We start from the raw sequence: 27,606 nt of genomic DNA, 5'->3' as shown, positions 1-27,606 counted from the left end.
GAACAATTGCATACATCAAGTTAGCTATAACATTTGATAAGTAACTTGAACTGCAACTGTTTACAAGCTGGAAACAAGTAAAAAGGTCTAATTATGCAAATTATCAGTTCAATTAAGGGTCTAGTTGAGTAATTGAGAGCTTGGTTGGAATAAAAACCAACAACCACAGGGGGTCCCCAGGACAGAGTTTGAGAAGCCCTGATATGGAAGCTTCTCTCTCCCAGCTGCAGGGGCAGATCCTTTTTCCAGTTCTGATCAGACTGATGCTGTGAAGAGATATATAACCTGCATACACCATAAATCTCTTAATGATTATTCATCAAACATGCAGTGGCCCTGGCAAATATGTTCATCTTTATAATAAAGCAGGATCTACCTGTCTCAATCTGAAAGCAGCAGCAGGAGTGTAAAGTTATCAATGTCACATTCAAGCTGTTTTAACTTGAGCAAAACAACAATTGAAATGAGCTGGAATAGAATGCTGGAATGTTGTATTTCAATGGTAAATTAAAAGGGGCCCTTCATAGCTGATGCTGATCCAGATCCTGTTGCACTTGCCTGAAATACTGCTGATCACTGCTGCTTTAACACTGAGCTCGGGCCTGAGCCTGAACCCTACCTCGTCTCCAGAACTGGCGGGGCAATGGAAAAAATAAGCCTGCTGTGTTCCTTCTGCATATTCACAAGGGTATACCAGTTTATGCCTGTAAGCCTGTCATTTTAATAATACTTTTGATTTAGCAGGTAAGTTAAATATTTACAATTCAAGGAACTTGATCAAAACTGGAATGAGATGACTTGCACATAACTTACCCCCTGACAACTGTTACACTGATTTCTCAAGTTGTAAACGATATAATTCTACTTCAGTGTTTATCCACATTTTAGACCCAGTATGCACACCTGTAATCTTCATAAAGAGCAATCACTTTTACTTACCATGAAATACAATGTGGTGTGCTGTAACCAAGTCAAACACCATTTCAATCCTGCCACAGAACACCAGGTGGTGCTGTTGAGCTTGAAACACCCTTTGTACATAACAAATAAACACACACACACACACATATTTTTACATTCTTTCTGCAATTGATATTAAGGTCATTTCAAATGAGCAGGTGACAGACCTACATTTTTTTCTCAAACTTGTCTGACTCGTTCACAATATTCCGTTTGGGACGGGACAGGCTCGCCTCCCGGTTTATAATGAAGCAAGGATCACCAGCTCGGCCCCTGGGCCAGTGAAGCGGGTCTGTGGTGGAAGAGCAGCCTGCTGGAAGACATTCGGACCCAATTCACTGGTAATCCTGAAATCAAATCAGCAGGTGAAGGTGGGAATGCAGTTCCCCAGCCCTCTCTAAACAGTGTTTTTATTGCAGAGCTTTGTAACATTGTATTTTCAGTGCATAGCCCTATGCCAATGCCTGCACTACACTATTCATTGCAGCTTTTGTTTGACAGCCTTTCAACTTCCACACACATCTGGATGTCGCAAGCCCTCGTTTGAGGAAGAGAGACATTTTAAACTTTGACTAGTCTTTGTAAAAAAAATACATATTACTGTACTTACCATAGCAACTGGATTCTAAGCATGATCGCCTTCTGCAATAGAAAAATAAATCCCCAAATATTAGAGATTCTTACAGTATGCTTAACTGACAGGTTGGTTGTTATTAATAAAAAAAAAAAATTAAAAAATGTGATTTTTAATTAAGAAACTACCATACTTTACCAACTAGGACAGTACAAACCCTAAAATGCGTTTTAAATAAATAAATAAATAAAAATAACTTCCTTGACCTTGCAGAGAGTAATGTGTGCACCACATACCGAAGAATGAGTCAGGTGACGCCATTGACTGCACTAGTGTTTCAGTGTAGTGATGCACTTTTCCACTAGATGGGAGTCTAACCAGCTTTATGCTGGAATAAAGGCAGAACTGAAGCTAGTCAAGGGGAGGGGAGCTTGGTTTTTAAATAAAGATGTTCTCGTATTTTTGTCCCCATGTTGTTAAACTTGGAATAAAGACCCTACCGTATAACACTGCAGTTGGCTTGCATGTTTGATATGCATATATTTGACAGTGGTCTATATATTGAGAGCTAGTAAAACATTTAAACTCATTTTTAATCCTTATAAAAAAAAAAATCAAACACAACTTTTCAGTATATACATGACCCTCCATCATTCTGAATTCCCATTTAGAAATGTGCGGCTTTACATGCGAACAAACGAACCTGGGCAACGCTGTGAATAGAGGGGAATCTGTCTCCAGTAGCAATGATTAAATAAGTGCTCGCAGTCTGTAATTCCCAGATGTGCCCAAAGGGTTTCGAATGTTTCCTTTGAGATACAGAACGCAGAGGTTTATAATTTAAGATCTGGCTGGTTAGAGATCTCATGACTGCTTACATTTTGTAGATTTCTTCGTTTTTTAAATGTATTTTTAATCCAAAAAGGTCTCTTGAAGTTGGACTGCAGCCCATGTTCAATTCCTGTTCTGTAACACTGGTTAGCGGTCTAGTAGCTGCTTTGTTAAATACTGATGTGATCACAATACTGCAGAGTTGTATGATGCACTGCTGTTAAGGATTCTGACCCTGGCTGTTTTATGCTGTGGTCATGATGCCACCTTGCCTCTTTAGAGAAACCCGTGCTGTGATTACCTTTATTCTCCACCTTGAAGTCCTCTGGCAGGAGGTTGTCCTGCCGGTTTCCCAGCACAAAGGCCAGGAAGGAGAGGATGAGTGCATCCAGGATGGCGATGATGGTCAGGATGTAAGCCCAGCGCACAGTGCAGGCTCCCAGGGTGTACTTGTCAGTCTTGTCCCCGCACATGCGCCTCACCTCGTCAGAGTCCCAGCCGTCCGGGTAGATCAGGCACCCGATCACCAGACCCGCCGCTTTTACACAAAGCAACATGTTTGTAGTTAGAATCTATGTATGGGCAAGGAAGGGACTGAAGCCAGTATTATTGAGTACACTGCTCCACACAGCTGCAAGGGTTAGGGGACAACTTGACCTGCATTGGAACATTACTGATACAAAGATAAACTAAGCTGCAAAAGCAAGGTTTAGCTTCACACTCACGACAGTACTTTGAGAGGGCATTCAAGAACACACGTCTGCGTTCGGTGCCCTCCTAGGGATAGGTAACTAATTACTGCTTCATTTCTGCTAATAACTAGGGGCCTCATTAATGATAATGATTAAGCTGTAAAAGTGTGACTATGATTATTGGAATCAATAAAGGATACCTGTTCAATTGTGTTTAAATCCTTCTTGTGTGCACTTCTTCACACACAAATACATCATTTAGTTTCCTTAGTCAGCATTCACAATCCCCAGGTACAGCCAAGTTATGGATGAATCTAACCCACCGTTTCAAATTTGGCAGAGACACAAATGGAGTTAAAAGGGTCAGTTCAGAAGATAGAGAGCGCCCCTTTTCTAGCGCAGTAATGTATGCACCGAGTAGTTTACTGTCTAAGTGGCACAAAGTCTTTACATGCATTGTTAATGGCCTTTTACTTCATGCAGAGCCTAATTGAAGTAAAGTAAGTCTGGCTTTAATAATGAAGTGGCTCATATCTTATTGTCTAATGCATTGCAGCTGACTACAGTCTGACTCCTAGAATATGTATTAGTGTGCAGTAGGGTGCAGTCGTGTCGTGGCAGTAATAACCCAACTTTCTCTTCTTTCCTCCAGTGTGCGTGTTTAACTATGATGTAATGTACGGTAAATGTTCAGAAGCTCTTTGTAAGCCAGCTGATTAACAAGGACAATGTTTGCTACTGCAGCTGCAGGCAATTGCAATATTGCAATGCAATCTGCTACAGAGTGGCCTAGAGACGAAGGTGGTTGTGGTAAAGCCTGAAAGCCGTGCTGTAATACATGCATTCAAATTCTCATCACCACTCGGAACAATGTGGCTTTCCAGTTTCTTCTGCTCCTGTCACTTGTAGCTGGAGACATTTGAAGAGGCTTTCAGGTGAATAATAAATTGGGTTTATCTTCTCCAATTGCTTTCAGGCACACTCATTCATCTTGCATTAGGCTTCTGTTGCCTGGCAACAGTTTTCAGGAGCAAGTGATCTTCAGTGTAATTAGTGAGGCCAGAAAGAGCATTCCCTGATTGGCTGGGAGGATGTCCATCTCCACTGTGCTGCACATTATTGTGCATGATTTACATGCAGGTACAATAACACTAAAATTGCAGAGAGCAAGAGAGACACTCTGCAATGAGAACTGTGCAGGTTTCTCTGGTTTCCAGATCATGGTTTAATGCTTACATGAGCATGTGGCTGCTTTCTCATGGTCTTAGTGAATTGTTTTAAAAGTATTTTTAAAAAGTGTTGAACTAGAATGCTCTATATCGGAGCACTGGTATCTTGTAAGAGAATTACCCTGTGACGATTCTGTCTGAGAATTTCCATGCAGTGCTGAAAACCAACACTGTGAACCTATTCACTTAGTACTACCCTATTTATAGAGGAGTCATTATCAGTGTCCGAACTTGCTTGTACTCGTAGAAATCTCTTCTTTCAGCTTGTGAAAAACAAAACCTCTGGGAATGTTCAGCCCCATGTGTGATGAATGGGTCCAATCAGGAGATCAGTGAAGCTCTTGCTCCTGATAACCTTGCTGCTCTCCTGAGCAGATGGCCGGGTGCAACAGTGCATGTACAGCATGTTGATCAAGCCTGGCACTGTCAATCTCCTCCATGGGTGAGTCAGAGTCAATCTCTATGAGTGAGTCTCCAGAGTCAATCTCCATAGGTGAGTCTCCAGAGTCAACCTCCGTGGGTGAGTCTCCAGAGTCAACCTCCGTGGGTGAGTCTCCAGAGTCAATCTCCTCCGTGGGTGAGTCTCCAGAGTCAATCTCCTCCGTGGGTGAGTCTCCAGAGTCAATCTCATGGTGAGTCTCCAGAGTCAATCTCCATGGGTGAGTCTCCAGAGTCAATCTCCATGGGTGAGTCTCCAGAGTCAACCTCCATGGGTGAGCCTCCAGAGTCAATCTCCTCCGTGGGTGAGTCTCCAGAGTCAATCTCCATGGGTGAGTCTCCAGAGTCAATCTCCGTGGGTGAGTCTTCAGAGTCAACCTCCGTGGGTGAGTCTCCAGAGTCAATCTCCTCTGTAGGTGAGTCTCCAGAGTCAATCTCTGTGGGTGAGTCTCCAGAGTCAATCTCTGTGGGTGAGTCTCCAGAGTCAACCTCCATGGGTGAGTCTCCAGAGTCAATCTCCATGGGTGAGTCTCCAGAGTCAATCTCCTCCATGGGTGAGTCTCCAGAGTCAATCTCCATGGGTGAGTCTCCAGATGGCACAATGAGCACAGTGTGTGAGTGACTCACTGTTTACTTCAACATGTCTAATGAGATGATTGTCGGGGAGTACATGAATAAACTGAAACAGAGTAACATTACTGTCGGTGCAGCAGCCGTGCTGTCTTTGAATTTTAAAGAGATTTTGGGTCAGGGTGCTAGTGGTCATTGTTTACTGATCTCGAGTCTGCAGTCTTGTGTGTAAGATGGAAAGAAGGAGCGGCCATTTGTTCTTCCAAAGATTAACAGCTTCTTATTTTTTGTCAAGCTGACTTGACTCTCAAAGGCTTGTCTGCTGCATAGAATATATAAGCTAATTACAGCAACAAGCAATGCTACATTAATAAGGGGACAGCTGGTGGGTTTCCAAAAAAGCAGTCAGACTTCAGTATGCACACATTGGTGTATAACTTCCCTTATAAAAGTTTACCACAGTCATTTTGCAGTTTTCCCATGCTTTCCATAATATACTATGCATCTTCCCATGGTTTGCCATGTTTCTTTTATATATGATTTGGTGATTTACCATAACTTTACCATGCTTTCACTCTGCCTCATTACACTTTGCAATGTTTTTAAATGGGTTTGTTCAATGCAGGCTCCCACTCTCCCAGTATCTGCCAGAGCTCTTACAATGCTACACCATTCAAAGATTCAGTAATTCTCCAAGGCTTTATTGGAAGGAGTTGACACTGTGCAGTTCTATCACAGCAAAGGCTTTGATTAATTAGAATCACCCTTTTGTAACCACGCACACAACACAGACATTAACAAACACTTCTAGGTGAAACACCCGTCACGTGATTATTATTAGTTTCTTTCAGTATCTCCTCTCCTAAATAAATACTTTGTGAACTGTCTTCAGTATGAAGTGTCATCAGAGCATGTTAAAAGCATGTCCAACTGCAAACTGCAAGGCATTATGCATGAGGTGGTGAAGTATAGTTTCTATAGGCTTTATAAGGTAATTGGCGAATGCAGTGTGTTGGTTTTTGAGGTAGCTGGACAAGTGTGGGTTTATCTCAGAAGACCCTTCCAAAGTCAAGAGTAAAGCATGGGAGGAATGACAGTGCCTTATCCGGACAGCAAGTACGCTTGAGGGATTCAGAGAACAACTTGGGATGAGGATTGGGAAGCAGCACTGAATGCCTAATCTGTCCAAACAAAATTGAAAACGCTAATGACATTTCCCAGTGTGTTCCCTGCACTTAGCCCTGCATGAATGCAGGCAAAGTGAACTGCTCAGGGTAGAGAGATAGCAGTGATTTCATATCAGAATGGAACGCATACTGGGAAGCGACGATGGGAATGAGGGTGGTGTCTGGTTCTCTCTCTCTCGTCGCAAATAATGCTGAATCAGCTAGGCTGGTCAGTAAAACATTGAATCCTTTTGTATAGAGAATCTCAGTACCTAAGGCTCATGGTTCATCGACTGATTCAGATTCAGTTGTATTGTGTCTGCCAACTGATGATGATAAACAAACTACAAGTTAGGTGCCTGCTGATATGAAAAACAGTGAGTTTTGGCCCCCTACTGTATTCTGGATGAATAGCATCCCTTCTAAAGTGTCTCTATTTGAGCAGAAATAAATGTATAGTAACAATGTGTACAGATCCAGAACTATTGTACATAGTGCAGATGTAACCCTGACACATAAATTAAAACATAATCCTCTTGAATTGTGCACGTAATATGTGCCAAAGCAAGTCATCAGTGACTGGGCCCAGACTTTGTCTGGCATGCAGTCATTTGGCTAAACGCTGTAGAATCTTGTTTGAATGCAATGATTCTGTAGGCGTTTCTTTCTCTCATTTAAATGTAAACCCAAAAAGATATTAAGAGGATTGAATGCATGAGTTGTGAAAAGGTCACTTAGTAAAATGGGCTCATCTGGGAAAATTAGAATGTGAGTAAGTGTCCCTACTAAGCGTGTACAAGTGTCTTGTAGGTACGAAGTCAAGGCCATGGCGACTCACACCTGTGATGCGAGACGATAGATTCAAGAGCCTATTGTCGTGTTCGCTGAGCCAACCTGAGAGGAACCTGAGACCGAAGTGGAGTCATGCTGGGAGTGAGCTGAAACCCCGGACATGCATTGGAGCATTTAAAATGAAATGTATTAATGCAATAATATGTGTTATAATCCTTTGTATTGTTTGTATAATCTTTAGTTAGGAAAATTATGTAAGTGTGTAATCAAATGTAATGTTTGATGCTGCTCTAATCAATAATTGTGAAAATCATGCGTTCTTTAGGTATGAAATGATGCAGTAAGAAACTGGTATAAAATAATGCAGTAAGAAACTGGTATAATTTGATACATAGCCATCTTTTGGGCAGTGGCCAGTTTTTAGGCGGTTTCTTATCAAGATGGGCTTGATTCCCAGAATTGAATGCTAAGTTTCTACAGCACCTTTTTTAGCCTAAGAAAATGTTGTTAAATGTTGAAATAAGGTTTAATATGCTTGCTTTTTACTATAAACTATTTGTGCGTGTAAGACCATATGCTTAACACAGCCTGTTATAATAATATACATAAAACAGTTTCTCATCAGGAAAAGTTCACATTTAAACAACTATGAGGTTTCTCTTAGTTCATCTCTTCTATTCCTAAATTGAGAAGTTGGGGAATGGGGAAGATGAATGGAATGAAATACCTGATGTGCTTACTATGATATTGAAACATAAAAAAGTAATTTTAAGAAAAAGAATAGAAGATGGGTTTTAAGAAATTAAAAACTGTATAACTTGCTGTGAGCCTGTCTTAAAGTCGTGCCAGAAAGTGAAGGGATAGTTGGCATGAAGAGCGGAGTTCTCTTATCAAACAGCGTCAAGGTTAGAGTGTCTTCTCACCATAGAAAAGTTGGAAAAAACCTTGATTATCGCTGGAAATTGGAAAGCTAAGTGCACAGCTAGCGAGCCGGTTTTAGCTGGTTTGTGTGCAGCTGAAAAAATAGGGGGTCATCCGCAGTTCAGCTGAGTTCGTGCTGTTAGGAAACTCATAGGACAGAGACATTACAATCTTACACTTAAATAAAAAACAAATAGATTATCCATGGAGAAACTCTATATTAGAAAAACATAAGATGGAAGTTCCCTAAAATATCTGTTAAGCGCACGCCTGTAAAGAGAGAAGGAAAACTAATTTGAAGAATAGAATGGCATGAGGCAATATATTATTAGACATTAATACATATAATCAATATAATCATAACTAATAGGTTGTATATATTTCAAACAACACTCATATATTCAAAATAATATTATTTTCTTTGTTTCACCTAGTTTTTTAGATAGAGGAGGGGTCGAGAAATGAGCTGGTGAGATCATGATTGGATGTGTAGACCAGGTGTCGTATCTTGAAAAATTGCTGACACAAGGCTCTAAATTTTTAGGCTGTTGTGTGCCAAAGAGATAAGAATTGGACTTGATAAAGTCTCTCCATGTATTTCAATGGAGACGAATCCTATAAAAACTCACACCTTTCGCAAAGGGATACCACAATCAAGACCTTTGTTTGACAGGGTGAAGTGGTCCATCACTTGCAGATCTCCACCAGACTGATTCCTTTGTTCAAGCTACTTTTCCTTATAATAGGAGGTAGGCATATTACTAACATTGTTATATCTTACATATATTGGTTGTATTGCTATAAGGTTTTGAAATTATGTTTTGGTTTTAGGAGAGTGTTATATTGAATGAAACTGAAATATAGAAGTGGGTGCTTGTAGACCGCGTGTATTGGAATTTGGTGGTCTGATCAACCTACCCTTCCAATATTAAAAGCATTTTAATAAACCGAAAGAGCATTGCTCTGATTCGTAAAACTTAAAATGAATGAGTCTTGAGTGTCTTTCTTTCCGATTAAATAAAGGTTAAATGGACATACTTGCAGCTCGTCCAGTGCTCGAACATAAACCACTAGGAGTTTATAACATCTCTGTCCTCCTAACGTCTCCCCTGAGTTAAGAGTGTGTGCAGAGTGAACAGAAAATAAATAAGACCGAATAAAAAGAGTACGTGAGAAGACCGAATAAAAAGAGTACGTGAGAATCTGCGAAACGCAGCAGACGTGACACTCTGCTAATCCTCCTTCTGCACTGGGAACCAGCTCCATGTTCATTAATGATGGCAACCCTCCTGGAAACACCACTGTAATCCAATTGTGTGCCACCTGTCAGTCGTTTGGCAACAGCAGCCTCTCAGACGAGATCATTTGGTTATTAGTATTTGATTAGGCTGTGACTGCAAACATGATGTGGCACAAATTGACAATCCCCCTTTAACATGTGTGACTTTCACATTGTTTTCTCTTACTGATCTTTGTATTCTTATTGTTCCTGAGTGCAATATGCTCTGAGTTAAACAGTCTTTTAATTAACACACTGTTGGGAATTATTTTTTCTTCTAACCTCACTGTTGAAAGTGGTTTACTGACTTAATATGCAAATGTGTCCATCCCAGTGCTAAGAAAAAGAAAACTCATTTTAAACAAGGGTCGTTAAAGATTTTTTACAGGCCCCTTTCTGTTTCTGTAGCATGAGTATTTTTTCTTCCTTGCTGTTCATTTAGCAATCTGGTAAACAGCACTCCATTACAGTCTGATTTAATCAAACACAAATCTGTTTTAGACAGCAAATGCAGTATAAATCGATTGCCTTCCTTTTAATGCATTAGAAACGGATTTATAGATTGATTCCGGCAACAATAAGCCTAGCACTTAAAGAACTCTAAATGCACCACAATAATGGGCTTTAAATGCGAAAATCTGAGTTTTCTTGAAAAGCACCAACAGAACAATGACTGCAACGCATTGCATGGAACTGGACTTTTGTTACCCTGCTTTGTGAGAAATTACAGTCACATAACAAAAGAACATTGCAAACTATCTCAAAACTTTCATTAAAAAACTTTCATTTTAAAACACGGGCAAAATCTTGCTTCTCTCTCTCTTCATTTTAGAGATATGAAGTTGCTGTGTTATATTATGTCATGAGAAAAGAGCTAACAGTAATCCCGAGGAAAAATAATTTGCAACAGTAATATGTGAACAAACAGTTGTGTTGGAAAGCTGCTGAGCGTGTCTTTAAAGCAGATGCCCTTGAACAGATCCTACACAATCTGCAGGCATTACTGCCTGGCCTTGTCTGAATGCTCCTGTGCTGTCAGTAATAGTGTCTCCAGAGTGTCTCTGGCTCATTACACACTCGGACGAAGAGAGACGATGAGCAAGGGAGCGCAGGGTTAAGAGGCTTTTATACCAGGGCGGACTGCTCCATTAGTCTACTCTGAAACAGATCAGCCTCTGTCTATTAGTGCTAACTATCTGAGCTTCCATCTGCAACTAAAACAACTTGGGTTCATTGGGTCGAGACAGATTGACTGCCTGCTCAATATCGCTCAATGGACTGGGCACAACCATTTCAATATGTATTTCAAATGGGGCACTTATAATGCAAATCAGAGTTTAAAGCTTCTCCTAGGCTGATGTGATTCCTCAAAGTCTGCTTGCAGCATGGATGGAGAGAATGCCAAGCTAGTTAACTGTGCCTCCTGTCAAACTGAACATCCAGCTCCTCAAAGAATGCTGCTGCTACCTCCGGCGGCTGTCTCTAGGAGTTTTATGGAGCTTAGTTGCAGGAATATAATTTGCAGCCCTTTGCAAGGAAGCTGAGCTCTCTTGGAAGCTCAGACACAGGAAAACCAATATTGTGTTAGGAATTCTGCCATTCCCAGCGCTGGCTCGAGGCAGTTCAGAGTTGGTCATACTGAACCAGCTCAGGCTGGTTATGCTGGTGCTAGGAAAAGGCCAAGTCACTTTGACAGTAATTGAATGGGCCCCTGTCTCCAGAAACCTGTACGCTAATACCTTCCTATACTCTTTCACCTCTCTTTGTCACCTCTGTGCTGCCTGCTAGAGTGCAGGTGGGATTTGCAGCTGCATTCTGAGGAGCATCTTTACTGGGGTTAGTATGCAGCCAAAACCCGTTCATTTATTACACCAGACCATAAAACCTGCATCTCCCGTAGCACTAAACACACAATTCATCACAGTACTAAGTGAACAACATGGACACTGAGAAGAAGTCGTGATCACTCTCTTTCTACAAGGGATCATTTAACTGCTCTCTTTTCTTCTTTTTCGGTACTGCTAAAATGGTTCTCCATTAAATAATACAAACTGTTTTTAGGAATATAAAATGCAGGCAGGCAATCAACCATTTGTTCTGTGACAGGACTTTGAACAAGCACTCTGCTTAAATATTTAACCAAATGGTGCACAGCAGATGAGAGTGAACAAAGCCTTTGTTTTGGGAAGCCTGGCCCCTTGGCGATATCAGATTGCAAACAGTACCTGCACTGAATCGAGAGAGGCTTGGATTGAGAGGGATGTAATGGAGCTCAAATGCTTATACAGACTGGCTCGCCTAACAGCTGATATCTCTTTACAGGGGTGTTTGATCCCAACAAAAAAAAACACATGTTACCAACAGGAATGTTAACCCAACAGTTACATTCAAATAAATAAAGCAGAAGATTAAAAACTAAAGTGGTGACAAAATCGTCCTGACGCACAACAGGGATGTGTCCTGTCAAAACTCATCAAACATTTCAGTGACATTATAGCAGCTGCTACATTCAGTACCAGTCAAAAAGAAATTATACATAATCATTGAGGGTACTTGTTAGATTAAATAACACACTGGGGAAGTGTGAAATAGGAGGTTGTGTGGTTCAATGGTTAAAGAAACAGGCTTATAACCAGCAGATCCCCAGTTCAAATCCCAGCTCAGCCACTGACTCATTGTGTGACCCTGAGCAAGTCACTGAACCTCCTTGTGCTCTGTCTTTGGGGTGAGATGTTGTTGTAAGTGACTCTGCAGATGATGCATAGTTCACATGCCCTAGTCTCATATCTTGTAAGCATTTTGTATGAAATATGAAAGGCGCTGTATAAAGATTATATAATGAATCCATAAAGAATGGGTCCCTAACTATTGTTATTGATTAGTCACAAACGCAAGCATTAAGCTGCTGTTTGCTTTCAAGGCAGGAAGGTGATGTGATAAATCAATCCATTTCAATCCTGCCAAGAGAAGAGAAAAACGATTGCTTTCCAAAGTCACTCTGATACAGCTGAGCCCGGCTATCACAGTAACTTCACCTCTGTTTGTCTGAGCCCGGCTATCACAGTAACTTCACCTCTGTTTGTCTGAGCCCAGCTATCACAGTAACTTTACCTCTGTTTGTCTGAGCTCAGATATCATGGTAATTTTACCTCTGTTTGTCTGTTTGTCTGAGCTTGGCCTTTCACTGACTTTTCAAGGGTAAGCAGCTGTGGAATGAATAATAGGATATGCAAATATGGGAAATTGGGAACCAATATATATATATATATATATATATATATATATATATATATATATATATATATATATATATATATATAGTTTCCATTCTAAAACACATTAGCACAGTCTTTGATATTTGTATTAAAGAAGCAGATAGGGAGGGCAGTAAAGCACTGTGTTTGGCAGCAGATTTTTCTGTGTAAGGGCAGGGAATGCCACTCCCCATTAGAAAGGTCAGCAGCTCTGATAAAGGCTACCTGCTGCATTCTCAGTCATGTAATTATGAGTTAAACTACAGTAAGCTACAACAGATATGTCAAGCTTTTCTATAAGAAAAACTGATTCTCTTTTAATAATAACTCTGAGGAGAGGAGGGTGTCCAGGTGCTGATGTTAGCACACTCAGGGAGCAGTCTGGACAAAATAAACAGTCCCACCTCCTTGAAGTGTTTATTTCTGTTGATGTTCCAGGCTGGTGCTTTCCCTTTAGGTTAAGCTGGGTCTATGCACATCTAGTTGTCCTAAAGGCTGCATTAGGAAATAGTCAGCGCCCACATTGTCCACACTTCCTGCGCTGGACACTTCAATTTAACTGGAACACTGCTTGATAATCAAGAATGGGACATGGGTCTCTTGAGCTAATCGCTCGAAAGTAGAATCCTGCTCCACTCCACTCCACTCCACTACCACCATTATCATTTAGAAGAAACGTACGCGAGTGCAACTGAGAGATGAGTAATGACTCAAAGAGATAAGAATAGCTGCTATTTAGCTGTGTATGTATTTCACAACAATTTAACTGAGCGTCTTCACACCTTTAATTAGAATACCTACCTTCAGGGGAGGCCTCTCATTAACGCAAGACGCATCAAGCGAGCGGAAAGTTAGAAATCCAAAAATCACTGCATAAGACATAATACCCAATACGCTGCATATTGAACTGCTGGATTCACATACAAAATGTGTGACCTTGCAGAAGCTGGTGGTGAAATATTATCAAGAAACTTATAGTGCCTGTCTGACTGGTTTAAATCTGGATTTTCACGAACGCAGATACAGAGCACTGTCCATGCAGGCTAATTAGCTGTTTTGATGATAATTTGTGAGTCTCAAAGATGCATATTAATAGAAAAGAGCTACACTTTTATTTCTGCGAATACTTCCTCAGGACACTGGGTGAATAAATAATTTAAACCACAAGCCTCGTTTGCACACACAGTAGCAGCAGCCCTTGACGTCCTAATGAGCCGTTACAAATGTATTGAAGTGAGTGTCGGTGCTAAGAGCATTGCTGAGGCAGGGGGCAGGTGCATACGGCTGCTGTGATGTCTAATAAATGGGGTGCAGAGGTGGGTGCTCTGAATTACTTCAGTTACTAGTGCTATACATTCTGCCTGGTCCAGTGCTACAGCTTCTGGGTGTTGGCTCTGATAACCGAGAGGTGTACGGGTGCTCCACAGACCATGTGAATCATTCTCTTTCATCGCCGCACCCCCACATGCCTAGGGAGGAGCGAGGTGGCAGTGCACCCCCACATGCCTAGGGAAGGGGTGAGATGGCAGTGTGGACATACTGGCAACTTTCTCATTAACTTTAGTTTATGAATGAACATTTGCACTGCCTCCAAGAAAATCACCAAACAATTCTTTCAACCAATTAGTACTGCCTTGTCGCTGCTGGTATTTAGTGTTTCAACCAATTAGCACAAAGCATTGTTATGTGAGGGCGGGCATTCGTTGTTTCAACCTATCATTGACAGTATCAGCACCAAGCACTCTCATGTGAGAGACAGCTTTTACTTTATGGGTCCTGACCTAGCAGCTAATTTCGCTACGATAAGTGTGCTTAATGATGTCGGACGGCAAAACATTAAAAATACATCTCTGTAACTTCCAGAACCACATTTAAAACAGTTGAGAATAAAGGATATTTAACTGTTAACATATATCAATATCTTTCTTAATAAACAAACCATAACCTTCCTGTGTTTCTGTATAGTAGTAAGGAACAATCCACGTTGCGGATGCCACTTATTTTAATTTAATTAAATCAAAGAACTCATACTCTAACTCTGTATTTTTAGTGCTGATGTCTTCTCTGTCATGTTCTTTTTTTTATTTAAATCACAGCCCAGGCAAGTGAGGCACAATCATTTCCAGTACTAGTAGACTCTTAGTACTGTATTTGGAATTTATGATTTTACTAATGGCTTTGAGTAGAAGTGATATTTGATGTTTTCAGTAAGAACTCAAGAAACGATGAACGTCGTCAAATTAACAAGACAAGCTTACATCTGTTTTAATGGATGTATAACTGTGTTTCTTGCCACGGCATGAAAAATTGCCCTTTTCATCTTTAGCCTCTAATACTGAATAGTTTTCCCATTGACCGTTGTTGATCGTTACATTGATTTGAATGTATTGTAATTGATCGCAAGGGAACGGGGGAGTTCCAAAATATGTGTTTTGCATCATTGTTGCTATTTGTTAAGTTTAACAAGCCATGTGCATCCAGAGAGAATATCTGTAGGCCTACATCTACATCAGACTACATCTTCCTTACAGTGAGAGGAAAGCCGCTAGTTTTCATTAAGGAATGCAGAGCTACAAAATATCTGAGCTTTATTTAATCCAGCCCAGGGTTTAACAATGCTTATTACAGCTTTAAAGACAGGTAGAGAGAACAGAAATACTTACAAAACTATATTAATAAGTAACAGTTGTTACCAAATGCCTCTAGTAGTGCACTGCTTTCATGCTAGCCTTTACTTCCTGATGCGTCTACAGAGCGAATCTACTGATTGTGGTATAGGAGGAGGAACTGCCCCGATTCGTAGGTGTCTGCAGCATGTTTTCAAGTCCTGTCTGTGTTACAGTAGAGACCAGGACAATGTATAATGTTTATGTGCTTGATGATTTGAATACTGTGCTTCCTATAGTTAACTATGTCATGTACAGTTATGGATGGGTTGATGTTTTGGTTGATGTGTTCGAAATCAAAATGTAAGCTTTCAGGATATTTTATATAGTTGTTGCAGGTATTTAAATGCTTGTTGTTTCTGAATATTCTTCATAGTAACTGCTAATAGTACAGTCTGCAATGGCATTTATACAACAGTTCAGTTTCTGAATAGACCTATTAAACCTGTCGAATAGCATGAAAGCAGTTTAGTCCCGAAGATTATAATGTAGTTTGTTTGTATTTTACTATTTTTAAAACACATCCAAAGAAGGCGCACAGTGTTTGGTATGTCATTGCATTTTATTTATGTAACCTCTGATTTGCAATAATAATAACGTTGTCTTGTTGCTTTGAATCTTACATTAAATGTAGACTCCTGTTTCTGATTTTTCACTTTGTGCCTCTGTGTCTTATTCCTTATGAAACTTACTCGGTGTATGCATATTTTGATGGTGAACTCCACCAAAAATGACGATGTTGTATATATTTAAATAGTGCCCAAAGGTGCCTTCCCCCTCCCTTTCATTTTCAGCACCCCCAGTTTGAAATTCGTTCCCGCGTCTCTGTCTACCAATCCGATTCACGACTGCTGAGAAGTGATGAACTGCAGTACATGACTCCAGAAACTCGTGGACAGTAACTGTTACTGACTCGCTTATAGATGAATGGGACGTTAACATTTAACTTTTTTTCATGCGTAATGCAAATAGAAAAAGACACCCAGTGCTCACCAGAGGCTAGCTGCATCCAGGCGCAGATTTTGTAAACTGTGGCTGCGTTACAGAAGAAGAAGAGCCCGAAGCACATAATGCAGCACACGATCAGGAGCATGGCGATCCCCACGAAGAACATAGCGGTCCTGAACGCGGCAGAGGGAATCGTGGCAAAGTCCAGCGGGCTTCCTTTGCACGTCAGCTCCGAGGTCAGAGCATTGCCGATACAGTAGTGAAACAGACCGAAGTAGCCCGCTTGAGGGGTGTTCACGCTATCCCCTATCCAGTAGGGCTGTATGAAGCAGACCACTGTAATGATGCCAAAGCATACGGTGAAAAGCGCCCAAAGGACTCCTATCGCCCGGGCGTTTCTCACGTAGTTCGTGTGGTAGATTTCAGCTGCTTCACGAGCCGGTAACATCTTGTCTATTTTGAGCGAGTCGTGAAAAATAACAGCAATAACAATACTACACTAGCAGTAAGCAGCACAGTTACCGTTCGTCGTTGTATCCACTATGAAATCTTATTGCTTCTTCTTTCCATTTCAAAACGCAGCTGTACGCGTCCTCTTCTGAACCACGTGTACGTCTCCACTGATTCGATGCTTTTGATAAAATAAATAATTCTTCTTTCGTCGCTTTTCTTCTCCTGAGGACCTTAAGACGTCTTTAATCTCCACAAGCTCACTAAATAGTCAACATCTCTTGCAGCTTTGTCTTCGTCTTGATTCGACTGTAAAACTCACTTTAGTGTTTGGTAATAGCTCTCTATAACACATATGTGCCTTTAATAATAATTGACCATTTGTTGCTAGCGCGCCTCCTCGCTCTTGGTTTGTGTCTGAGCGCTCCTAACGATTCAGCACCCCGGACAGCTCCGAGTACTTAGTGACGTTATCCTGACGCATTTGCTTTTCATTTTCCTAAATATAAAAATGCATGACCCTGTAAGACTGTACGTGGTGAAATGCTCACGAAAGCGCTGCAGTCTGTCTATCTGCCTGTCTGGATCCCCTTACACAGTCAGTATGCACTATCTAATCACCTTGGCGGCTCAACAGTCTCTGTAAGTCGCTTTGGATAAAACGGCCTCAGATAATAATGAATAAATAATAATAATAGATAATATATAAATAATCTTATATTTATACATAAAGAATCGTCTGCGGTAATAGATTAGTAAATAATTATTATTATTATTATTATTATTATTATTATTATTATTATTATTATTATTAATAATAATAATAATAATAATAATAATAATAATAATAATAATAATAACAACTCTGAATTAGGTGTTTTCTGATTTGGAATTCTACAACGTTGTCAATATAAATGTGGGATAAGTTTGAAAGCGTTTATGTTATGAAAAGAGACGAATGCATCTGTTTTATTGTTTTACTAAATTAGAACCAGGCAACCAAATGACATCATTTCAAGTAACTCGATTCTGATCTTGAATATAAACGTGGAGTTTCTCCTTGAACAAAGTGAATATAAGACTGGCAGAAGAGCTTCAGACACGGAGAACAATGGCAAAGGCCGGCTGGGTCCTGGAACATCCTGGGTCTATTGGTCGTGTTGGGGGGAAAAGCACAGTCCTTGTATGAGTAAATGTCGAGGTGTACTAATGCAGGGGCTTTCAACCGGGGGTACGCGAACCCCTGGGGGTACTTCTAAGGGCCATACGGATTACGCAGGACGACTCAGAAATGCAGAAATAAATATGAATATAAAAGAAAATAATGATGTTTAATTGATTTTTTACCGGTATTATATGTTCTCTAAACCACTGTGTATAATTATTTAATTTTTGTTTAGCAACTCAAAGTGAACGGCTGATGAAAAAAAAAAATAATAATAAATAATCTATCACATCCTCCATATTTTCCACCTGTAGGCATGCGCGATTTCGATTGCGTGGCTTTCCACTCTGATGACGACCCTGTGCTGCTCGTGATCTTTGGGTGTTTTTAACTTGTCCTGTCAGCGAAGCACAGTGTTTCTGCATTCATTTATTCATTTATTTAAGCATAAACGCTCCGGTAAACATACATAGTAACCACAATACTCATATTTTAACGTTTTTTTGTTTTAGTTATTACCTCGGCAGCATTTTCGTAACAGTAATAGCGGCTGGTTTAACATGTGTTTGATATATTTTACTTGCAAAAGAAAAACGAAGGAAGAAAACACAAGAGGACAGAAAGTGCAAAGCGACAGAAAGTTATACAGATCATTTTTATGCTGACTTAAAAAAAAGTTCATCATTATTAGTTGTTATAGTTGTATCTTTAGGTGAATGCTTTCGACACTGTAAACATTTTGAATAACACCCCATAATTATCCTGATTTGGGAAGTAAATGATAACGTGATAAATATTTACAGTGCAGGCTATTTTGTATTATTTATAATGACTTTTCTCAGTAGAAAGCGAATACGAGTGTTTCCAAAGAGGTTATTTTGATCCTGTGCCTCAAAAGACACGTGATTACGTTTTAAGAATGAAGCCGGCGTTTGATAGTCTCTTAAACTAATCTCAGACTGTTGTAAAAAATTATATACAGTATTAAATAAACGGGAAAAAAGAAAATGTGTTAATCAGATTATTCTGTCTTGTATTGCCATCACGGATATTTGCAGTGCAATTAGAAAAAGACACCCAGTGCTCACCAGAGGCTAGCTGCATCCAGGCGCAGATTTTGTAAACTGTGGCTGAGTTACAGAAGAAGAAGAGCCCGAAGCACACAATACAGCCCACAATCAGGAGCATGGCGATCCCCACGAAGAACATAGCGGTCCTGAACGCGGCAGAGGGAATCGTGGCAAAGTCCAGCGGGCTTCCTTTGCACGTCAGCTCCGAGGTCAGGGCATTGCCGATACAGTAGTGAAACAGACCGAAGTAGCCCGCCTGAGGCGTGTTCACGCTGTCCCCTATCCAGTAGGGCTGTATGAAACAAACTACCAATATGATGGCAAAGCATACGGTGAAAATCGCCCAAAGGGCGCCTATCGCCCGGGCGTTTCTTACGTAGTTAGTGTGGTAGATCTTGGCAGCTTCACTGGCCGGTAGCATCTTTTCCATCTTGGCAGAAAACGTGACTGAGTCGTGAGTTTACAAAATAGAAAAATCCATAAAAATCTATGAAATGCAATATCATTAACAATAATACAGCAGCACAATTACAGCTCGTTGATGTGTGTTTATATTGACTCTGTTAAAAGTTATCACTTCCCCCACCCCATTTCAAAGCCCAGCTTTACTTGTCCACTTTTGAACCACACGTCGCTGGTTCGGTTTTTTTTAGTACCACAATATCTTCTTCTTTTCTTCCCGCAGTTGAAAACATATCGTATCTTCACAAGCTCATTAAAGAGTTCAGATGTTAAGTAGCCTTGTCTAATTCTTGGAACTCTCAAAGTCAACAGATACACCATATATCTGGTAATGTCTCTACATGACGGGATGCGATATCTAATAATAACTGGCCATTTGTTAATGGCGTGCTTCCTTGCTGTCTCTCTTTCTCTCTCGCTCTGTCCTCAGTCGGCTAACGATTCAGTCCCTTGGACAGCTTTTTATAGTTAATGACGTCTTCCCGACGTGGCGGAAGAAGTTGCCTGTCAACAGGAGATCTTGTCTCCAGAGTTACCGCAGGATCCATGTCTTTGAAACGCCAAACAACTACAGTATATAACAATCCCATGTACATAATATACACGCACCTGCACCGCACGCAATATGCTGTTCATTCACAATAATGTTACACGAATAGCTGCTGAGGCTAGGATGCCTCTTTAACAACGCTTCCAGTGCAACTTATCACTTACTGAGTCTTTAAAAAAAGTTAAACAAGAAATAAACTTGTATTAGTGTATAATTAACATTTACATTCAGGCCAATACACGATTTATTATTATTATTATTATTATTATTATTATTATTATTATTATTATTCTTTAGTAGTAGTACTATTGTTCTTTGTGTACTGGTACCATGCACAGTTTGTATAAAATCCTCAGTAAAGTTTTGTTAGGGACTGTTTTTAATTTCTGCATAATAAAGTTGTCTTGCTGTCTGGAGGCTAGAACGACTTGCACGATGTTGGTTGTCAGCAGGAACGGTCAAACAGCGGCCCTATCTGGACTAACTGAAATGTCAGGCTTTTCATTAAGAAGTAGTGTGAGCAGGTGTTTTCATTAGGAAGCAGTGCCAGCAGGTGTTTTCATTAGGAAGCAGTGTGAGCAGGTGTTTTCATTAGGAAGCAGTGCTAACAGGTGTTTTCATTAGGAAGCAGTGCTGGCAGGTGTTTTCATTAGGAAGCAGTGCTGAGCAGGTGTTTTCATTAGGAAGCAGTAGGAAGCAGTGAGCAGGTGTTTTCATTAGGAAGCAGTATGAGCAGGTGTTTTCATTAGGAAGCAGTAGGAAGCAGTATGAGCAGGTGTTTTCATTAGGAAGCAGTATGAGCAGGTGTTTTCATTAGGAAGCAGTGCTAACAGGTGTTTTCATTAGGAAGCAGTGCTCAGCAGGTGTTTTCATTAGGAAGCAATATGAGCAGGTGTTTTCATTAGGAAGCAGTGCCAGCAGGTGTTTTCATTAGGAAGCAGTGTGAGCAGGTGTTTTCATTAGGAAGCAGTCTGAGCAGGTGTTTTCATTAGGAAGCAGTATGAGCAGGTGTTTTCATTAGGAAGCAGTGTGAGCAGGTGTTTTCATTAGGAAGCAGTATGAGCAGGTGTTTTCATTAGGAAGCAGTATGAGCAGGTGTTTTCATTAGGAAGCAGTGCTGACAGGTGTTTTCATTAGGAAGCAGTATGAGCAGGTGTTTTCATTAGGAAGCAGTGTGAGCAGGTGTTTTCATTAGGAAGCAGTGCCAGCAGGTGTTTTCATTAGGAAGCAGTGCATTAGGAAGCAGTATGGCAGGTGTTTTCATTAGGAAGCAGTGTGAGCAGGTGTTTTCATTAGGAAGCAGTGCTGAGCAGGTGTTTTCATTAGGAAGCAGTATGAGCAGGTGTTTTCATTAGGAAGCAGTGTGAGCAGGTGTTTTCATTAGGAAGCAGTGCTGACAGGTGTTTTCATTAGGAAGCAGTGCTAACAGGTGTTTTCATTAGGAAGCAGTGCTGAGCAGGTGTTTTCATTAGGAAGCAGTGCTAGCAGGTGTTTTCATTAGGAAGCAGTGATGAGCAGGTGTTTTCATTAGGAAGCAGTGCTGGCAGGTGTTTTCATTAGGAAGCAGTGCTGACAGGTGTTTTCATTAGGAAGCAGTGCTAACAGGTGTTTTCATTAGGAAGCAGTGCTGAGCAGGTGTTTTCATTAGGAAGCAGTGCTAACAGGTGTTTTCATTAGGAAGCAGTATGAGCAGGTGTTTTCATTAGGAAGCAGTATGAGCAGGTGTTTTCATTAGGAAGCAGTGCTGAGCAGGTGTTTTCATTAGGAAGCAGTATGAGCAGGTGTTTTCATTAGGAAGCAGTGCTAACAGGTGTTTTCATTAGGAAGCAGTGTGAGCAGGTGTTTTCATTAGGAAGCAGTATGAGCAGGTGTTTTCATTAGGAAGCAGTATGAGCAGGTGTTTTCATTAGGAAGCAGTGTGAGCAGGTGTTTTCATTAGGAAGCAGTATGAGCAGGTGTTTTCATTAGGAAGCAGTATGAGCAGGTGTTTTCATTAGGAAGCAGTAGGAAGCAGTGAGCAGGTGTTTTCATTAGGAAGCAGTGCTAACAGGTGTTTTCATTAGGAAGCAGTGTGAGCAGGTGTTTTCATTAGGAAGCAGTATGAGCAGGTGTTTTCATTAGGAAGCAGTGCTAACAGGTGTTTTCATTAGGAAGCATTGCTAACAGGTGTTTTCATTAGGAAGTAGTGCTAGCAGGTGTTTTCATTCGTGTTCTGTGCAGTGCTATTACTAATTGAATGTGCAGTGCAATTACTAATTGAAAATGCAGTGCTTTACTAATTGAATGTGCAGTGCTTTCCTAATTGAATGAGCAGTGCTATTACTAATTAAATGTACAGTGCCGGTATTTGAGTTTGTATTTATGCAAGGGGAGCATTTTTAAATGTCTCTTAGATGTTGTGTCGGTGTACAAAAAGAGTAGCAACAGAAGCACGCGTCATTCTCTTTACATACACAGTGAAAAGGGATGAACTGCAATGACTGCTCAACTAAACCCTAACCCCAAACATTTCTGTTTCCATTCATATGTTAAAATAAATTTATAATAATAATAATAATAATAATAATAATAATAATAATAATAATAATAATAATAATAACAAAGAACCACTAGAATAAAAATATGCACTCCTATCAGATTGAAGTTGTGTTCCCATTTGGAAAAGCTTTTATTAAAGATAGAAGCCTGGGATTGTCGATTTTGTTAAAGTAATCTAACATCTATTACCTTGCCTAGTATTCACTTAGCAACTGCATGGCAATAAACTGGGAATACATTATAGGCTAGAATAATAATTTCAACAAACAGAAGACCCTGGAAGGATCCTGTTTGTTCTCGGTGAGATTTCAACATGTGCTGTTAATAAGACGTGCACGGTTTTAAACTTCTGTTCCCTGTGAGATAAGAGGCGCTACCACGTGCAGGTACATTATATAAGATAAAGTTTGAGGAACTGGATACTTCACATCATCCTATCCCCAGCACAGCACCCCAGAGGATACCCGAAGCACCTTCGCCATGAGAACTCTCCTCGTCTTCCTCGCCTGCTCATTGGCTGCTGTGATGGCAGCTCCTCCTCAAAACAAAGGCATTATCATTAATCTGGTAAGACAGGGTCCTTTCATACCTGCTTTTCTTTTGTAGATCAAAGTCGCTTGTTCTACATTTCTGACACCAATGCCTACATAAAACGCCTGAACTTGCTTGCAGTACAGTATGTGGTATTAGAATGTAGGTCACGGGTGTGCTTTGGACCTGATCAGCGTTATATATTGTGAACAGCTTGTTCCCAGTGTGGTACATTGTGTATTTGTTTGTCAAATAAATAAACTTCAGAATAAGATTAATCTGTATCTCCAATCTGTAATGCTTTGTTTGATTAATTGTGTGTTTGCAGGAGAACGGCGAGTTGTGTTTAAACAGCCTCCAGTGTAAAAGCTCCTGTTGTCACAGGACTTCAGGGGTCAGCTTGGCTAGATGTATCCATTTAGCTGCCGACAAACAGGAATGCTCAACAAAGGTAAGCAAACCTAGTTCACCTGTCCGCTAACGGAGCCTAAAGGAATGTATGCTCTTAGCGCACAGCCCCAAGACCCCAGCGTGCCAATACCCAGCCAACATATGGCAAGCCAAATTATCATTCAGAGATATCTCAAATTAGAATATTTATAGATATCTGTAAATCATATGCATATATCTGTAAATGAATTTGCGATATCTGTAAATAAACCATTTTGAAGATATCTTAATTTCATTTTGAGATATTTAAAAATGAAATAGAGATCTCTAATTGATTTACAGATATCTTTAAACAATGTTTTGCTAGCGTGATATGCCAAACTGTCATTTACAGATATTTCAAAATAACTTCATATTCATTTAGAGATATATTTAAATTAGTTTAAGATATCTCTAAATTACCTCCTGTGAAAATGTTGTGAATGGACTTCCTGTTCATTTCAAGACATCTCTAAATGAACTGGAAGTCATTTCGAGATATCTTAAATTTAAATGCATTTTAGATATTTCATTTGAAGCTCCATTTAAAGATATCTGGAAATCATTTTCAGATCTCTCTAAATGTATTTTAGATATGTTTAAAGCATGGGCAACACTATGGAGTAGTGGGCTCTGGACTCTTGACAGGAGGGTCCTGGTTTCAGTCCCAGGTGGGGGACACTGCTGCTGTACCCTTGAACAAGGTACTTTACCTAGAGTGCTTAGGTAAAAATCCAGTTGTATAAATGGGTAATTGTATGTAAAAAATGCTCTGGATAAAGGTGTCTTTAAGAAATAAATAATTAATAATTTAGAAATATCTTCAGGTATTTTAAGATATCTTTAAAAAGTTTGAAATATTAAAAAAAAAATGATTTAGATATTAAATAAATATAATATAATAAAATATATTAAATTATATTTTATTAATAATAATAAAATATTGAGAGATCTCTAAATGAAAATTGGGCTTGCTGTACCAGCATGTCGTGTAGTTTGAATGTGAGGACCGGAGTTAGGCTGGCACGTTGCACCAGTACATGGGCTGGAGGACTAATTCTGTTCTGATTGGGCACCAGTAAACTTTGCTGAACAAGCGCTGATAACCAAGACTGTGGTAGAAGAGAGCGTGGTATAGTAACTCCCAAAACATGTTCTTACCACCCGATAGCATTGCAAGGTTTTTATACAACACTGCAAAGCAGTTTGGAATATTAAAACAGTCTTGAAATCAAGTCAAAGCTGTGGGCACAGGTCAGTAGCTGCACACAGGCAGTGGGAATGGAGCTGGTTAAATAATACATCAAATAAAAGAAAAACACCAGCATTGAGCATCTTGCCAAGCGTGGAGATAAGGGCTGGCATCAATCCAAGGGTGCAACGCTTTTCTCGGTTATAAAACCGATTCACGCTTCAGTGGAAAGTTCCCAGATGGTTTCAGAGACCACTATTCACACTAATTACATAACCTAACATTAGGCAGTCCGAGATCTGGGTTTGTGAAATCAGCCACAGGTGCTGATTTCCTTGAGCTGGTTAAGTTTGGTGTCTTTTAAACCATGAATCAACTTCTCTCTGTTTCAGAAATTTCTTCCATCAGGGAACTGCTCTAGGATTGGAAATACTATTTCCAGCTTCAAGGAAGTAACATACACACACTTTCTAATTTTTAAAAGATAAAATACAATACAATGCTGGTACATCTACTGAGTGAGTTATTAGAGATTTTTATGGGGCAAATATTCACTATATTCTCAAAGACTGGTAAGAAATACAATATAACCTATGAAATGTAATCATTTTCGAATTCCTTCTGATCTGAGTGGCTTGGACACCAGTCAGATAATCAATAGCCAGTCTTATACTGAAGCTGTCAAGAGATGCAGATCCAGTGCTTTGGAACATCCTGATACTTCAGTTTGCAATTCAAACCCAAATTGTTTACCAGGGCCTTCTAGCACAGATGCTTCTGCACATCCTGGCAAATTAAGGCTAGAGTGCCCTCTAGTGGTTTGTTTGATATATATTTATCTCTGGAACTTCCAATGCTTAGGGATCTATTTAAAAAGCTTTAACCCAGGTGGGTTTTGTTACAGTTAGGTTGCCGATGAGACTGTCAGTTGGTGTAGATAAACAAAGTTTTTTCTAAAAAAAGTTTTATATATATATATATATATATATATATATATATATATATATATATATATATATATATATATATATATATATATATATATATATATAAGAACATAAGAAAGTTTATAAACGAGAGGAGGCCATTCGGCCCATCTTGCTCGTTTGGTTGTTAGTAGCTTATTGATCTCAGAATCTCATCAAGCAGCTTCTTGAAGGATCCCAGGGTGTCAGCTTCAATAACATTACTGGGAAGTTGATTCCAGACCATCACAATTCTCTGTGTAAAAAAGTGCCTCCTATTTTCTGTTCTGAATGCCCCTTTGTCTAATCTCCATTTGTGACCCCTGGTCCTTGTTTCTTTTTTCAGGTCGAAAAAGTCCCTTGGGTCGACACTGTCAATACCTTTTAGAATTTTGAATGCTTGAATTAGGTCGCCACGTAGTCTTCTTTGTTCAAGACTGAACAGATTCAATTCTTTTAGCCTGTCTGCATATGACATGCCTTTTAAGCCCGGAATAATTCTGGTCGCTCTTCTTTGCACTCTTTCTAGAGCAGCAATATCTTTTTTATAGCGAGGTGACCAGAACTGAACACAATATTCAAGATGAGGTCTTACTAGTGCATTGTACAGTTTTAACATTACTTCCCTTGATTTAAATTCAACACTTTTCACAATGTATCCAAGCATCTTGTTAGCCTTTTTTATAGCTTCCCCACATTGTCTAGATGAAGACATTTCTGAGTCAACAAAAACTCCTAGGTCTTTTTCATAGATTCCTTCTCCAATTTCAGTATCTCCCATATGATATTTATAATGTACATTTTTATTTCCTGCGTGCAGTACCTTACACTTTTATCTATTAAATGTCATTTGCCATGTGTCTGCCCAGTTCTGAATCTTGTCTAGATCATTTTGAATGACCTTTGCTGCTGCAACGGTGTTTGCCACTCCCCCTATTTTTGTGTCGTCTGCAAATTTAACAAGTTTGCTTACTATACCAGAATCTAAATCATTAATGTAGATTAGGAATAGCAGAGGACCTAATACTGATCCCTGTGGTACTCCACTGGTTACCACACTCCATTCTGAGGTTTTTCCTCTAATCAGTACTTTCTGTTTTCTACATGTTAACCAGTCCCTAATCCATGTACATGCGTTTCCTTGAATCCCAACTGCGTTCAGTTTGAGAATTATTCTTTTGTGCAGGACTTTGTCAAAAGCTTTCTGGAAATCTAAATAAACCATGTCATATGCTTTGCAATTATCCATTATCGATGTTGCATCCTCAAAAAAATCAAGCAAGTTAGTTAGACACGATCTCCCTTTCCTAAAACCATGTTGACTGTCTCCCAGGACCCTGTTACCATATAGGTAATTTTCCATTTTGGATCTTATTATAGTTTCCATAAGTTTGCATAGAATAGAATGCTATAATAGAATTATATATTCAATAACTGTATATTACTGTAATTCTCACAATGATAAGCAAAAAATGATGTATCTATTGATAGTTAAGACTGGCATGCATGTGATTTGTGGAGTTACAGTCGTGCTGTATTGTGTTTTTCAGACTCTATATGGGACCTACTACCGCTGTCCCTGTGAAAGTGGTCTCAAGTGTAAGACTGACATCAGCATAGGTGGCTCCATCACAAACACCAACTTCGGAGTCTGTTACGACCCCAGTAACGAGGTGCCCTTAAACAGACACCCCCTGTCCCATTGAACAGCCCCAGCACTCTACTGCTAACACTGGCACACGGCTCTTCTCTTAAACACCACACAGCTTGATGCACCCACAACAATGGCAATAGAGTGGAGTGACCCCCCCCCCCCCCCACTCTATCTAATAAATCAGCACTTTGCAAAATACCTTCTGCATGCTTCTTGTTTCACACAATCAGGATTTCCATTCCATGATTCATATTCATAATTCATATTGTACTTACCTGGC

General features: G+C 39.9%; 2 protein-coding genes across 3 annotated transcripts; one reads left to right on the top strand and one right to left on the bottom strand.

Moving 5' to 3' along the window:
• Positions 1–130: 130 nt before the first annotated feature.
• LOC121299570 (LHFPL tetraspan subfamily member 5 protein-like) lies at positions 131–19,926 on the bottom strand. 2 transcript variants are annotated; one of them, XM_041227360.1, is made up of 4 exons: positions 19,024–19,926; positions 2,667–2,903; positions 1,571–1,602; positions 131–1,307 (listed from the first exon to the last, which is right to left on the bottom strand). In XM_041227360.1, the coding sequence occupies exons 1-3, from the start codon at positions 19,433–19,435 to the stop codon at positions 1,586–1,588; spliced, it is 666 nt and encodes a 221-aa protein (XP_041083294.1). In that variant the 5' UTR covers positions 19,436–19,926; the 3' UTR covers positions 131–1,307; positions 1,571–1,585. The 2 variants fall into 2 exon arrangements, with proteins under 2 accessions (XP_041083294.1, XP_041083295.1); XM_041227361.1 differs by lacking the exon at positions 19,024–19,926 and adding an exon at positions 16,366–17,199.
• LOC121299571 (colipase-like) lies at positions 17,327–27,503 on the top strand. The gene is made up of 4 exons (XM_041227362.1): positions 17,327–17,412; positions 23,005–23,122; positions 23,415–23,537; positions 27,223–27,503. The coding sequence occupies exons 1-4, from the start codon at positions 17,375–17,377 to the stop codon at positions 27,376–27,378; spliced, it is 435 nt and encodes a 144-aa protein (XP_041083296.1). The 5' UTR covers positions 17,327–17,374; the 3' UTR covers positions 27,379–27,503.
• Positions 27,504–27,606: the final 103 nt, after the last annotated feature.

This window comes from Polyodon spathula, chromosome 25, assembly GCF_017654505.1.
Source record: "Polyodon spathula isolate WHYD16114869_AA chromosome 25, ASM1765450v1, whole genome shotgun sequence".
NCBI lineage: Eukaryota > Metazoa > Chordata > Actinopteri > Acipenseriformes > Polyodontidae > Polyodon > Polyodon spathula.
The sequence above is the reverse complement of the archived record's forward strand: the minus strand, read 5'-3'. Positions and strand labels throughout refer to the sequence as shown.

Bases quoted from the DNA above. Each gene is read 5' to 3' on its own strand.
- LOC121299571 (XM_041227362.1), top strand. From the start codon at position 17,375: ATGCACTATCTAATCACCTTGGCGGCTCAACAGTCTCT. The intron at 17,413-23,004 runs GTAAGTCGCTTT...TCCCCAGCACAG, and splicing joins TTGGCGGCTCAACAGTCTCT to CACCCCAGAGGATACCCGAA. The intron at 23,538-27,222 runs GTAAGCAAACCT...TGTGTTTTTCAG, and splicing joins AACAGGAATGCTCAACAAAG to ACTCTATATGGGACCTACTA.
- LOC121299570 (XM_041227360.1), bottom strand. From the start codon at position 19,435: ATGGAAAAGATGCTACCGGCCAGTGAAGCTGCCAAGATCTACCACACT. The intron at 2,904-19,023 runs GTGAGCACTGGG...TTTGTGTAAAAG, and splicing joins CTGGATGCAGCTAGCCTCTG to CGGCGGGTCTGGTGATCGGG.